Genomic DNA, 16385 nt, shown 5'->3' on the forward strand with positions numbered 1-16385 from the left:
AACCAACTGAATGACAAGCAAGGTGCGGAATTGAGCCTTTAAAGGTTTTGTTTTCTAAACTGTATCAATGAGCACAGCTAATTCAACAGTTTAGCTGATCCAATAATTGTTTCTAAACATTATACATTACATCAAAATTACCTGTGCGTTCCTGAAGAAAACTTGTATAGATATATCAGAAAGCTGGACTTTCTTCATGAACAAAATATTATGAAACTATTACTAGTATGTTATACCCGATATTTAGCTGCTCTAATTATCGTTTCTAAACTTCATAAATTAGCATAAGTGTCTAAAGATATGTCATATAGCTTGGCTTTCTTCATTAACAAAAATAGGGATATGTCCAATATTTAGCTGCTCTAATGATAATTTCTAAACTTCATAAATAAGCAGAAATTTAGCTAGCCATTCTTAAGTACTTTATGGCATTCTTCAGTAAAATATTTTCAGGATATATCCGATATTGAACCGATCTAATTATCGTTTCTAATCTTACGAAGTAAATCAAAGGATGTTCTATAGTTTAAAATCATGTATCTGATACTTGATCGCTACACTCAGTATACTTTATAAAGTAGTTAGATTTAGCTGGGCTGACATGTTCAAAAAGTTCAAAATTTGGTAATAGCTTTTCTGTAATTGTATGCTACTGAATATGCAAATGATTTATTGTGAATACTGAACTGCGTAAAATCTCTAAGTTTATGTTTCAATTTGGACTGGAGTGTCACTGTTTGTATAGGAAGGTTCCCATTTGATCAGATAATTGGCCAGCCAACACTACCTTGCTCTCTAGGTCTTGGGTGTATGTGTCAAGTGGATAACAAGAAAATGATTGGCAAATATTTAGGATTGTCGTTTAAACTTGTTGTCTTAGCCTATGTAAACACCATGGAAAGGAATAAAATACTCGCCAGCTGACTAGCCATGCAAAAGCAAGCAGAGATCCGGGGAGTGCCAAGCACGGACATGACGGACAAAAGTGCAGCATTGTGTTTTAGCTTTGCTTTCCCTACCTTTCATGTTTGTTAAAACAAAAGAAAGTGGAGTAATACAATTTAATTTATGGTGCTACGTTTTTGCATTTCAACAACAAATTATGTACGACCAATAAATTAGTACCAAAATATACCATGTTCAAAATATTATTAGCATGAATCCATATATATATATTTATGCAATAGACCATTGACATTGAATAACTCTAAAACCAATATCTAAATCATGAAATAGATATCAAATTACACAAGATCAGTTTCATGTGAAATGAATTATGAAAAGTAATGTATAAAATATAGTACACAGAGCCGAAAAATAATATACAAACATGATCGTGTTCTCCACGTGGTCAAATTTTAAACGGCTGCACTTATGTACTAATTGTAGTTACATGATAAATCTCTAACATTGGCAATTATGGGGATATATAAGAGATTTCCGCCCAAATGTTATTGTTTTGACGTTAAAACTAGAAGGTTTGTTATACAGTAAATGCCATTGTGCTTTTGGTATGTAGGCCTACGCGTGAATGTAGATGAACAAGAGTGAGAGATTTGGTTAAATTCCCGCACAATTTCCATGCGAGGCCTTGTGATTTAACACCCTGCAAAATTTGTCAATGGCTGACTTATAAAAATTAGAAAAGATAATCAGTCAATGTCAAAATATTGCACATATTCAACATTTCTACTCAAGAACACTCCATCCATTGGAAGAACATGGAACATGCTGTTTTACACTCGGACGCATCATACCCTCCCCACCACAGCCATGGGCCGATTTAGGCCAATTTGCAAAACCTGGTGAGTGTCGCACGTACCAGCTACAACTCTAAAAATGCTTTAAACTGGTGCATCAACGATTACAAATAAGAATAGAATAAAAAAAATGTCTGAACAGTAAGTCTGATATAGTCTAACTACACAGAACAGCTGACAGCTGATCACCGTATAAAACATTCAATTTGACAATTTGAATCTTCCATTTTTGCCTTGTTGCAACCATATTGTCAATAATTTTATTAAGAGACCCGTTTCTCTGGTAAAATGAAATCATAAAACAATAAAAAATGCAAATAGTAATCTTAATATGCATTTAAGATGGTAATACATCCACTATTCACCACAGAATCATCCATAAGAGCAGCAACTATGGGATTTTACAGTAATTAATAGTCGTCATATTTAAAAATGGCCGCCATACCAGAACGAGGCTCTACCTGTGAGGGATCGGTATCCAAATTGATTTAAAACAAAAAAATATGCAAATGGTAATCTTAAAAGGCATTTATGATGGTAATACGTCCTTTATTCACCACAGAATCATCTGTAGAGCAGCAACTATTGGATTTTATAGTGACTGGTGGTCGCCATATTTAAAAATGGCCGCCAGACCAGAACGAGGCTCAACCTGTGGTGGCTCGGTATCCAAATTGATTTATATTATGATAATCTACATTCGTACCAAATTTCATGCTTTTATCACAAAATGCACAATTGTTATGAAAATTTTGGTTATGCCGCACCACTATACATACTTTTTTATTAAAAACTTCCAATTCCTCCGAGAGATAGTCCATTGGCCATTAATCCATTCAGGTTATTCATCAGTAAGTCGTGATCTATCTTTTACATGGTACGGTTACTTGTAAGAACTTCTCCATTGTCGCATTTTTATGTTCGATTAAAGTTTGTCAGTGACACGATGACAATTGCTATCCCGAATTGTTCTACTTCATTCATCCTGAAAAGGCACTACGTCATATCCTAATCATATACGTAAATTGCGACGTAAAGAATTAACTTTTTACGAGGCAATCATCTCCACAAAGCGAACCCAAAGTAGTACAGCGGACAAAACATTTTTGTTCCACAACTGTAAGAAATAGGCCTACGTCACCGCAAAAAGATCTGTCCATTGTTTTTGAACAGTTATGGCTATAGTAATGTCTTCCGGGCATTTCATAATACCATAGCCCTTTTGGCGTTTTCTTTTTATTGCCCCTCAAAAGTAACCTGTTTTTACAAGGTTTCTCGGGGATAGACCATTGATCCGTCAGCTATGCGAGGCTAGTATAAAGTGGTCCCGGTACCAAAACAACACACAAAATTCAATTGTTTCTTAATAAACAAGGGTATGGCAAACAACCTTGGGCTAAGCCTTGAAAGGAAATTTGTCGGAGTTTTTTGTGTTTTCTCAACGGCCCACTAGGGTTATATGCTATTCTGTTTATAGCGCTTTCACTTCCAGTGTACACACAGTGCAGTATATATATAGACAGAGCGCTCTCTCGTCGAGCTCTGTGACGGATCAGTGGAACGATCATTGGAGACAAGGTCACGTGACTGTTGTTATTACGCCTTGCTTGACAACATCACGCTGAGCTGGTTGGATCGATTTGCCTTACAACACTCAACTGTTTGTACGCGTGGACCTTCGACTGTCAGCTCTACCTTGTACTTGTAGTTTTCATGGATTCGGACGTCGTTTAAAATGAGTACACGGTTAAGCAACGCGATCGAAAGGCCGCCTTCTGAGCAGGTAAGTGTGATTGCGATGAAAATAGCCATTGAAAGAGACAGGTCGCAAATAGAACGGTCGGGAGTACCTCGCTTCCCACTCGTCTGAAATTCATCATGGCGCTCGCGTGAAATTGTATCGCACCCGACCGACATTGCCTGACCGTAGAATGTCCTTAAATCTTGGCGGCTCTAAGCACAGGGCGTAAAGCTTACACATTGTGTGCGAATTTTGTAGTCTGCGACTTAAGAAACCATATGCTTTATTCCTTGTCAAAAAGAGTCTTACAGAGGGTTTCCGAACAATAGTACACGATAAGTATCGCAAAGCGGGCATGTAACTTTGTAAAGTCGTGTATTGAAGTTGATCCCGGCTAATGCAATTCAACAAATTGAAACTTTTGTGTGTAACAGATTCGAGTATCAAACGAATGAAATGTCGTGTTAGTCTAGTCCGTGATGAATCTACCGAGGAAATTTCAGTGAATCATTTATGTCCTCATGGTCCCGTTATTTGTGGACCAACCGTTCTGTTAGTGTTACTAACGTTCGAGTAGTGTACCGTACAGACCATGGAGGTAGTAGAGACTACCTCCATGTACAGACGAAGTCACCCACAAACAGGTCGTACGTCTTCTTGCGATGCCACGCGTCATGACAGTTTATTGTCGATAAGTCGTTCATATGGCGAACCCACTAGCAGATAATACTACTGCACTGTACTGTGCACCAGTGAAACTAGCCCGACGGATCCCATAACATAAACTGTCAATAATCCGTCGAGTCTCACGTTATAGGCTCTGGTTTCATCTCAAACGTATTACATGAAGTACATTACATGTACTGTAATTTACAAACCAGAATGACGAACGGCCAGCTAGACTGTCTTTCCCTATTCCAGATTGGTGTTAACAAGAGGTATATTTTAGCTGACCTGGGATTCATACTTTTTGTAAATTTGTACCCAAAGTGCCAAAACCAGTGGGAAAATAATCACGTATGTCAAAATTAATGCCTGCGTTGCGAACTGCAGTCAACGATTCGAATCGAGTGGACGATGCCAAAAATGCCTCGCCACAGTGAATAGAATTATCATTTCCCACACTAACACAGAGTAAAAGTACAAATAGGTACATGTAGGAACAGTCCTATAATATTCAGTGTTTGCCAAGATAATTGTAGTGAAGGAAGGTATGACATAAAATCTTGCCATTTATTTTCTGAATCTAAGGGGGAGCCTTACAGAAAGATCATGTACGTACCGATGTTGCATAGACATGGCACTAGTTGATGTAATTCAATTATGCCATGTCAGAGGAAATGACTGATATTATTAAATTGCACCTAGCATTCATATTCGGCTGTTCTGTTGGGATCCTCAAATACAACATGACTGCCTTGATAGACTTCTCAGTTAGCAGAGTAACACAATCAAAATTTGAAATTTTCAATAATACACAAAACATCTGGTACACATATGATACATATAAATTACATAGCTTTAGATGAACTGTTGCCAGTAAATAAATTTGAGCAGTCTCTGTATTTTGCTCGCAGTCATTGAAAATTTGCTGTATTTTTTGTAATTTCTAGAGATTTGAGAATTAATTCTTGGAAATTCTTTTTTTTTTGAGTGACATCTCTTGCATTTACGTTGTTAAATAGTGTGTAATTCATTAACATTGGTAAACATAGTGTGAGAAACCAGTGTGCTGCCATGGCAACTAGGATCTATTTGAATACATTAAGTGACTTTACTATTTACAGTGGACTGTATTTCCAAAGGTTTAAAAAAATCATCTTGTACATATTTGAATTTTTAGGTTTTAAGTGGCTGGTCATTTATGTTCAATGCTGCACCAAATATTTGCGGAGTATTTTACTAGTGCTTACATTGTTAAATTTTTGGTAAATTTTATGGATATTTACAATCTTAATCGTTCTCGACATCATATCAGGAAAGGTCCTGTCTCATTGTGGTTGATTTTCATTCTGAATGTGAATATGCATCCATTCTAATTTTTACAGGATCATCATTGCAAGTAAATTTTGTGTAATTTTATTCAGACAATAAATCCATTTAAAATTTTTTTTTAAACATATTGAAAATTTCATTACAGGACTGTGGCACATTTTATTGTTATATTAGAACATCCTAGGTGCAAGTAAAATTGAAGTCTCTTGTTCTTGAATCAAATTCACAAATAAGGTAGCATTCTAAGTTTTCTATCATTTGATGAAATAGAGTAGCATGTTTAATTTATAAAAATAATACAGAAAAGTACATATGAAGTGATTTGTCAATATTTATGAAATGCTGTCAATCATTCAGAAGAATGGTTATTTTTTTATTAAATAAATTCTCAGCAATGAACACTGTTTACATCTGTAAAGTGTAAACTATTTTTGTAATAAAGAAAATAATCTGCAAAGTTCATATATCTATGCACATTTCAGGAGAGAAATTTGCTTTTTTTTAAAAATCAAATGTGTTTGATTATGCATGGTTGAACTTCAATATAAATGTACTAGACTGTGAAAATATTTCTTTTGTTCAAAACCATATGTTGGCTGTGTTTTTACTCGTTTTGATGGACATCGTAGAATTAATTATCACAAACGCCACAGCTCAGTAAATTTTTTATGATGGTGTCATTACTAATTGATTGTTGTGTAATATGCTGTCATGAAATCAACTGTTTTTCAATTTGCGTTTTTTTGCTGAAATGGTTCTATTCTGTAAAGTGTTGTGTATTATTTTGATGACATCAATGCAGCAGCAAAACAAAAATTTGCATATCAGCATCAGAAATGTATATATCAAGATGTTGCCAATAGCAACACAATGCTTTGATGCATGTCATTTTCAAAAAATTGTTTGAACCTCAACCATGGTCCTTGTACCAACTTTTCTGAATGTGATGTATGGAGGGACATGTCTATAACTATAATATATTAATATCTATGCAACATACACATGTATAATATAATATTTTATTTAAAAGGTAGTACTCTGCCTGTGTAAGTTTCAGTGACATTTACGATTGAAATGAACAATTATATATATCACCATCATGAGCGTGTGTGCATTTAGCATGTTGTAAAACCTAGACATTGTCAGTGTTTTATTATGAAAATTCTACCAATTATCATATGCCTTGATATAACTATGTTCTTATTCAAATTTACCTGTAGAATGATGGGTCTGAGCCACAGTATGCTAATAATTTGTTCATCTTAGGATGGCTTTCATGCCTTCCAGAACAAATGTATAGAACAAACCCCCTGGGATGATTTTGGATAGTACGGTAATATGGCTCAACAGCATGGACCCAGTAATCTACAAATCTAACATAATCCCATAAAGTATGACTTTGAAAGACAGTGACATATGTTTTTTTTCAAATCTTCTCCACAGTGGAATTCGTTAAATTATTGTGGCTTTGTTATTTGTTCCATGCTTTTTTCTAAAGCCTGAGAGAATAATTAATCAAGAGTAGATTGATGTACATAATAGTCTTTTCTACTTTGAATGTCACATATGGTCACCAAAACACACCCATGAAACATGTTCAGGAGTTAAGATTTGCAAATTTTTAAAAGTGCTCGCAAATTGAAATTGTTCAATGGAAACAAAACAATGATGAAATATTGAATTTTGTTGTCTGCAAAGTCCCTCTATCAAACATCATATAGGCAGGGTTTTCACTTTTACACTGATCTATTATACGCAACTTTGAGTTTCACTAGGTTTGACATGCATTTTAAATTGAATTTTTCCAAGTTTGATCTCAAGATACCAAAGAAATAGACATTCCCTGTGTGAAACAAAAATTTGATTACATGAAGTTATACCTAGACAAGAGGACAACTTTTCCAATGATTCATGCAGAAGAGTTACGCAAAATAAAAAAATTATATTGTGAAGAAATAAGTTATGAAAAAATTTGAGGAAAAATTGAAATCGATGGAACTGTTGTATGTTGCCATGTAATTCCACAGCCAGCAATGTGATCCACTTTTGAAATTTCAATAATGAAAAAATTATGAGCCTTTATGAAACGTAAAGTGATAATTTCTTTACAACACCTGCTCCAGAAAAGAAACAGACTATAAAATATATTATGCTAGACTTCAACATTGGTTAGTTTTACCGAAAGTAGGATTAATGTAATTCAAAAATTTTGATATTGCGTCCAGTACTAGGCTGGTCTAAGGCGTTGGGTAATATGAATGAAACGGTCAGCGGATATGGCATTATAGTATTTCCTGTAATCTGACGCATCAGGATGTGTGGCACTGTCACCAGCCATCAATTTTTAATGAGTGATTTACTGGACACTGAATCTCCAAAGGACAGCTGGAGGCTTCCCTCACTGTAGTGACGTGGACAGATCTCAATACCTGGATCAATTATCCTGAGCTTATACAATTCTTACAGTAAATGAGACCATCACCATTGTTTGACACTGCTTTGCATACAAAAAAAATCTTTACCAAGTCTCGTAACAGGACAACTTAATCGTAGTTTAATCAATAATGCACGGTGTGCCTTTGTAAAACTCAAGGAAATTCCTGGGTAGCGTCGGACAAGTTGTGTCTGGGTTGACAGGACTTTGACCTAATGGTAAAAACATTGAAATTTAAAGTCAACACTAATCCCATAGCATTGTAGACTACATGCAATATTATATAGACTTTCTGGTATTTGCGTTAGGTTTTATAAATTGCCATACAAAGCTTCAAATTAAAAAAACTACAATCTTCTCTTCCCGACAACTTGCCCATCTGCAATCCAGTGTAGACAACCTACTGTATCAACTGTGTCAAAGGTTGGAACAGCACACATCAACAATCCCACAGCAAAGTTCATAAATTCACCTGTGCACACTTTTACAGATCTAAAATCTAATTTGTTGTGTTAAATTTTTTATGACCGATAGTTCTCGTAGCCATGCAAAATACTCATGCATAAAAATTTTATTGTAATTTATGTGACACAATTTTATTGAAAGAATGTCACATGGCATTTAGTGAGTCGCCCGAAGTAACACTTTGTCATTTTTTACATCGAAGTTCTAGTTCTTCAAGTGAACATGGACAAAAAGTCTATCGCAGATAGTCGCGCTCAACACACGTAAGGATGGCCTAATATGGATTGTTTATTGTTGTTTATTTATTTACCTAATATCATTTGATTATTTATTCATTTATTTTTGGAATTTTTTACAGCTTTCTGATCTCCATGTCTATGTAATTCCAAGCGAATCATGGAATGAAAAATTCCGCAGTGCGTACAATGAAGTGATCAATGAATCGGTATCGGCTGGCTTTGTCAGGTAAGGCAAACAAATAGAAAGCTAACGTTTATGTGTTCATTCTCTTGTTTCTATGACAACATATGACATACAGCCCCCACACGTATTTTGCAGCATTTTACATTTATAAGGTAGAGCATTGTTTTTTTCCACGCTAATATTTCAAAATAAATGCACTCACTTTTCTATTTAATCTTGCTTAGATTGATGTTATTTTATACTGGGTGTGGATTAATACAAATTATTTCAATTGATATCATAAAAGTGATGCAGAGTTATTGATTCTCATTTTCTACTTTGTTAGATATATTTATCTTTCATTTGCAAAGAGGGAATGTTTGTTTTGAACTGTCTTCACAAAGTGCGTCCCATTCCTCAGAACTTAACATTCAAGATGAAATCCAGAAATTACTTTTTAATTCCAAGTGAATTCATCAAAAATGATATTTTGCAGATCAAAACATCTTAGAAATACAAGCAATATTTTTCAATGAACTGACAGCTTTGTTTTCATATGAATGCATCTTATGCAGAATTTAGTCCCAGAATATCCTAATGCTTGAAATTAGCAGTTAAAAATTACTGAAGAAGAAATTTTATTTTCACCATGGGACACCTTGGGTGCATACTTGAGAATTTTAATTTTTCCGTCACGGGGCATAGGTACATTTTCTTATGCTATTTTTCACAATTTTGTTGACCATAAATTATCACATTTTACTTTACCCTGTCTGAGTTTGGAATTCATGAAATTTCATACATTGTACATGTAGTGTATGAATTGAACTGATTTTTAGAACTGGTGTCAAAGATCTATAACAGAAATCATAAAAGTGATGAAAAATACAGTTTTTTATGATTGATATGTCACAATGTAATAGTAAATATTTATTTTGAACAAAGCTCCATAAACAATATGAACAAAATAGGACAAATGTTCTGGTTTGAAAAGTGTAAACTCATTATTAAAATGTACTTTTATCAAAGTCTTTTGGAAATTTCCAGGCAGTTTAGAGTGATGTATAACTTGACAGTTTTATAAATGAAGTCTGGTCCTGATGAAGATATAAACTATTGTCCAGTGTTCCCCCAACATTGCTCCTTTGAGACAGAATGTGTGAATTGGCAAGACTTTTATGACACACGTCAGTGTGACACAGGCAATTCACAGCCTCAGATTTTACACTATAAGATATTTTAGCAAACCACAGGTGGGAGTGATGGCACTATGATAGAACAGCCTGGATAAGGAAGGTAGAGACACAAGAAAGGCATTGCCTGAAGGAATATTTGAACAATTATTTTAATGAGCAGTTTCTGATGATAAAATGAACAGCATATGTTGACATTCTTTGTTGTGGGAGTAGAGTAAATCACTCCTTTGTTGCGCCTTAGATTCGATTCTAGAAACGAGTTCTATTGATTTCAGAATGTGTCGTGGCCTGTGTGAATGACATCAACGTCTGTCGAGGAATTCATGTTGACGTACATTGCGGGTGTTTTGTTTGTAGTGTTTCTATGGTGATCCTGTGGTTATTAAATGAGGAAATTCACATCTGAATGAAAGCAATTCTTGAAGCCTTTGTGAGATATACGTGTCCACATCACGCACATGAATTGCGTATAATGTCTGTAACGGAAATATAGAATAATTGGAGACAGACAAACAATTATCTCATAAAAAATTTATTGACAAGCATAGTGACGAGTTATATACTACCTCAATAGAATGAATTTCTCTCAGTTTTAATAGGGAAAAATACAGTATTCAGGAAATTTAAATATTAATGTAGTAAATGCAATTTGATATGATCATTTCAGACATATTCCAATTCAAATTTCAATAGTGTAAAATGACATGTAGTTTACCGGTATTACTGATAACATGTCTTGACATATTTGATCTAGAACCGATGTCTAGGGAGGAAAATACATTAAAAGTGAAAGGTTTTAATTTTTCTCAGGCAACACTTTTAATCAAGCATAATTAGAGAAACCAAGCATATAATCTTTGAATGTTTGATTTTCAAAGATGCTGTTAAGTTAATTTTTTTGGAAAAAAGTTAAATTTTTATGATTTTCATAAAAAGCAAGACTTTGAAATAAATTTCTCAGTGGAAGTTTTATAATGACTTCACAAAACTTTCGGCTGGCAAAGAGTTGTAAAATTTATCTTCAGATATCTGAAAATATATCTCTTACTAGTTGCATTCTATTCTGCCTTAAAGCTTTCAATTACTTTATAAAAAGAATGTAAACTTTGTTCCAGGATATTTTAAATCAAACTGTCAAATGAACTCATTATTCAACGACTTACACTAGCAAATGTATTATTTTACAAACTGGAAAGATTGGTTTATTTGCAATCAGAGTATAAGTGAGTCGATTAGTTCATTAATTTTTTTTTAATTTTACAATATATTACCAACAACCAGGATTTAATTTCTTATACTAGAATCTCGATATGCCGGAAAGATCTTTGGCATGTTTACAAAGATTGGCACTTCAGTATTGAAAGTTCATCACCATCAGATGAAAATTTTGTCGAGCACTGCGGCATTTTATCAAACGTGAACGGGAATATCTCACTCACAGTTCTGCTGTGGAGAAATTACATACTTTGGCGTTGAATACAATTTGTCACATTCAAATAGTATATGTACCTGTACATGTACATTGTAGTTCATAGTATTTGTTTGGTTTGAAATATCCTGTGTAAAACATCTGGCAAGCATATACATCAGATAATCTGTCTTTCCTGACTTTTTACTCATATAAAGGCACACCCATAATGTTTGTACCTGTATATCTAACATTCCTGCACAATTCCCATTGTTTTCACAAGAATTGGTGGACCTAAGTACTGGGAAATGGGTGTAGAAGGATTTACTCATATCAGTATGGTAGTTATGAGTTCAGTTGACAGCGTACCTATGAAGTATAGTAAATGTATCATACATATAAACTCCTAGGAAGTGAAAATCACAAGTTTCTCATCAGACATCTTAGCCAATTGTCATTACGTTCAGAAAATTGTTATTGTTATAAATAAACACAAAGATCAGGGAGGTGTACTTCTACATTGGTGACATTGTTTGTACTTGTTGTTGTACTTATAAATGTGATACACTGGTGCACTTGGCTGAACTCAAGGTTGAAATGTTTTTTGTGACATTGTAAATGAAGTGTTACCTGCACAACAAACTTTGATCCCTGAGACAGGTCCTTTGTGTGGCGTCGTCGCTGGAATAAGGAAATGTGTCAGTTCTTAAGAAGGGATCTGTCGGTTTCATGAAAGGGGAAGAATGAAAACGGTCAGACTGTCTGGCCAATGGAAGGAAGGGACTGCCTGAGGGATGTGAAATTGCAACTCAGGGGCTGGGTGGGGGGGTGAGTCGGTTGCATGTGTGTGCCATAGAGTCAAAACTATCCAGAAAGGACCCTGTGAACAAACTTTCAAACTATTGTAACCAAAGGAAGTGTAAAATGACAGATAAAAATGCCTTGATTGTAAATTATTAAAGATCATGAACAACAGTGAAGTACACTTTTGATCATTTCTGTTCAGTCTCCGCTCTCATTACCAATATAAATGGCAGGAAATATTCATGTGCAGAACGTCATAATACATGTACATGTTGTAATTGCTACATAGACCGTACTTGCCAGCCATGGAGGCAGTAACTTTTGGTTACATTTCAACATATGTGTACCAGTGTCACCCTTCAGTATACTTCTATTGTAAGGTTCCAAATATAGCGCAGGTAACAAAAGGTTAATTCTTCATAATGTGGTGATGAAATGAAGGCAGTACATGTATGTCTGTTATGTCACCTGCATAGTGATATATGTCACAAACGTGACATATCGTGACAAATTTACTTTGAGTTTTGATCCAGGAGTGTATACTGAAGTGTCTCTTATGTTGTATGTAGAACAGATAGCCTCAATTTTACTTGTGAAGACTCCTTCAACATTACAATCAATGCCATTAAGGTTTGCCCAGCAACATATGAACATAGCAACAGCAGTGGTTTCCTTAGTTACAGAGCTCCCCGTATCTGAAACATACTGTACTCTTGTGCCCTGAATATCATTGAGATATAGCTTTTGTGATCTTGTCACTTAATAAAATATAGCCATTCAAGTAAAAGGATAGTAAATAAAAACAAGTTTCCATAGTTTTGTAAATATATAAAATCATTATTAGCCAAGAACATAGCCAGTTTTTTAAGGCTTTGTAAAAGCTGAGAAGTTTTGAGATTCAGTTGCTGAAATATCTGGTATTGGTCTTAACTGCAGACCAAACGATTCCATGATTATACTCGGTTGTAAAAGTCAATGTGAAGTTTGCGATCCCTTCATGCTGAACATCCAAATCCCCACTACCACACTTCTTGCTTCATATATTGTATTGCTGTAGAAATTGGGTGTCAATCAATTTAATCAATATCTTCATTTTCCCACTTTGGGCAATTAGCATTGTGCCACTTACAAACACATTACATAAATCACAAAAACACTGCATTTGGAAGCAAAAAATAGCAACGGTGAAGTGAATTTAAAAAGATTAAAATCAGTGTAAAAATAGGAATTGTATGACTTGATTTTGTTAAGTGATCCTGTAACCCTACTGATAAAAAATGTAGCTCTCTTTGTACTTAAAATTTGAACTTTAGAACAATGACCTAGGTAAACTAAACATATATCTTACTCATCATGAATTATGTCTTGGAATTTTGAATCAACAATAGAATTGGCTTGCATAAAATGCCAAAATTTAAATCTATTTTTGTGTGCATGAAGTTATATGGTAATGGGTCAACAGTTAGACACAGTCACTTTAAATTACCTTGCAGGTTGCAGGTTAATGTTCGCTGGAGAGAGAAAACGTTTGAATACAATCTTTCAAGTCATTGTGAGGAACTCTTCAGCTCTCACACTCATTGAAGTGGATATAGAGTACTGTCTATGGAATGTTGTTGTTGAGGAATGCCAGTTAAAGGGCCGGTTTTACTTTTGTTGATTTTAAAGGTTAAACCCTAGCTGTTAATTTTCCAGCCTGTTAGGTGTGTGCTCCTTTTCATACAGAGAAAAAATATCTAAGATGACAAATTTCTTTCAGCGTTTGAACTTGGTTATTGTTAGGAACAGCAACAAAGACATGCTGCCAAGATTGTCTAGGTGACAGATACATGTATCTTGGGAAGGAAATGATGTTAGAAAAAGTCAACTGAAAAGAGGCTAAAGTGAAAAATAGTTAAAAAGGAAGGCTTTGGTAGGAGATGGATGGTATTGTAATTGGATAGCATAGACTGAACAAATAGGATAGAGAAAATGGTCTATTGTTACCGAGGCACAATGAAACTGCATATTGTGTTACTACTCATAGTGTTGGAGTTAGAATACAAATCATGGCACCAATGCTGACACCACTGTTGCTGTTTTGTTTTCAAAGTGATGAATCATGGGATAGACTGTTGATTTGATCTTTAGAATGACAGGACGTGGATAATCTGCTTCTTATCTGCTTGAGAAATCTGAAAACAAGGAATATTTTTATGATTATTATACTTTAACATTCTGACAACAACGAGAATGTAGATATCACAAAGTTTGCTGTTGAATCCTGTGAGAAGCTGTAGCTTAAGTCATGAAACTTAATAAACAAAACAAGATCTCAAAGTCAAGGTAGTGCTATAAATTAGGATGTAATATCAATTTAGTATTTGATTGTATTGTGGGTTGTGCTTATACTCACCACTTTGAAGGGTATTCCACAGTACAATAAATTACCCACAATGCTGTTCGATTTGTACCAACGACGTTTAGTTTTCTTATAACTTTTTCAGTTCTGTATAAAAGCAATAATGTGAAGTCTCACGATAATTGATTAATTATATTTATTAAAAGTACGTTGAAATATTGAAGTATAAATTTCAAAGAAACCATTAAATAACCATAAAAGTCACATTCTGCAGGTACTACAAATGTCACAGTTTTGGGAAGCAAGTTATTACCAACTGAAGGGTCATTCTCTGAAAATAGTTAGCATGTAAATTTCTTTTGTCTTTTCTATTTGGAAAAAATCAATATCCTTTTGTTTCATAAAACAGGTGCAACTAGTCTCCCTACTTTCCATCACTTTATTCTGTATGGCTGAGGACACGATCAGTGGAAAATTTACAAAAATCCTTTCTCTTCTCTCAATCAAGCACAATTTTCTTAATCCTTTAAAATGGGAATTGAGAAGAAAGGTGTTTTTAAAAGTACGTTCTCAGAATTTTTACAAGTGGTCCAGGAATTTGTCTACACATGGGAGACATGGTAGACTTCACAGGGAATCTACGTTGGTACAAATCGTGATGTATTGTGGGAAATCTCTAGTACTGTGTACTCCCAGTGCATACGTTTACATCTCATTCTCACACCTGTCACACACATTTACACATTTTGATTCATTCCTATCATCTGCATAGTGCAATGTTGGTCTCACTCTTTTATTGAAGTTTTCCTGTTTTGTTTTCATGTTTGTTTTTTTTCAGAGTTTTTCCAGAAATCACAGTATTTGCATTACGAGATGAAATTGAAGAGCAGCTTGGTTATGATGTTTTACCAAAAGAATATGTTTTTTTAAAAAGTGTAGGAAGATGTCTTACACAGGTAAGTCACAACTTTTTTCCAATATTTGTTTATGTTATTGGATACCACAATGTACAGGAGATGTTCACGACACCATTTACAAAGGTATTGACCATTTAATTCTGAATATAAATTGACTTTGTATCACTGTACTCAATTTATTTTGTCTTGATTCAGAACAGCTGTGGTAGTCCATGATTTTTTTGGTGTTAATTTTGTGAAAAAACAACAGAAGTATATCATTGACAGGAAATAAGTCGACAATATGAAATATTTTTATGTTTGTGAACTTTTAAATTGTTGAAAAGAAATAACTCCAGTAGCATACTGATATCTTTGTATCAAATCAACACCAGAATCTGTGGTTATTTTTTTCACTAGGAGATTTATGTGGTGTTTGTTTTTTAGAATTGAAGTCACTATTTGTAGCACAGAAACCAGTCTTATCAGCAGTTGTCCTTTGTTCAGGTCTTGACTCCATCAGTCATGTATTTGTTTATTGCACCTCACAGTAGCGACAAGAATATTTTGACATCTTAATGAGGGCATGATATCTCAGTGCTTTTCAACACCCCTTTTGTTGGATTTGTGTCTGACTATTGCCCTGGCAACACGGAGCCATAGATTTTCTAGATGGAACGGCCTATATGTAGTATTTTAATTATGTCATTCCTGTTGTTTCTTGGTGAAAAACTCTGAATATATTGAAGGGGGAAAAAGGCATTCAGTAAAGTTTAATGCAGTTTTCAATATAAAGATAAAGTTTCGTGAATAACCGCTGTGGAATTGAACAGAACCACAATGTAAAGTTAGAATATGGTTGAATGAAACCAGGTTGTGTAACGGTATACTTACATGTTATACCTTGCACTGAAAACAATGGTAGCAATGCTGTGAGTATTAC

At 34.5% G+C, this 16385-nt stretch overlaps 1 protein-coding gene across 8 annotated transcripts in view; it reads left to right on the forward strand.

Annotated features, from left to right (window-relative positions):
* Positions 1–3281: 3281 nt before the first annotated feature.
* The window catches only part of LOC139138192 (spermatogenesis-associated protein 1-like), a 36204-nt gene continuing 23100 nt past the window's right edge, over positions 3282–16385 (forward strand). For 2 of the 8 annotated variants that reach the window (XM_070706456.1, XM_070706458.1), the window contains exons 1-3: positions 3284–3543; positions 8754–8860; positions 15385–15502. In XM_070706456.1, coding sequence (XP_070562557.1) covers positions 3496–3543; positions 8754–8860; positions 15385–15502 — 273 coding nt within the window. In that variant the 5' untranslated portion in view covers positions 3284–3495. Of the gene's footprint in view, positions 3544–8753; positions 8861–15384; positions 15503–16385 lie in introns of all 8 variants that reach the window. The other 6 variants (XR_011553550.1, XM_070706457.1, XM_070706459.1 and 3 more) reach the window with 6 other exon arrangements.

The sequence above is a fragment of the Ptychodera flava genome, chromosome 8, assembly GCF_041260155.1.
Source record: "Ptychodera flava strain L36383 chromosome 8, AS_Pfla_20210202, whole genome shotgun sequence".
Lineage (NCBI taxonomy): Eukaryota > Metazoa > Hemichordata > Enteropneusta > Ptychoderidae > Ptychodera > Ptychodera flava.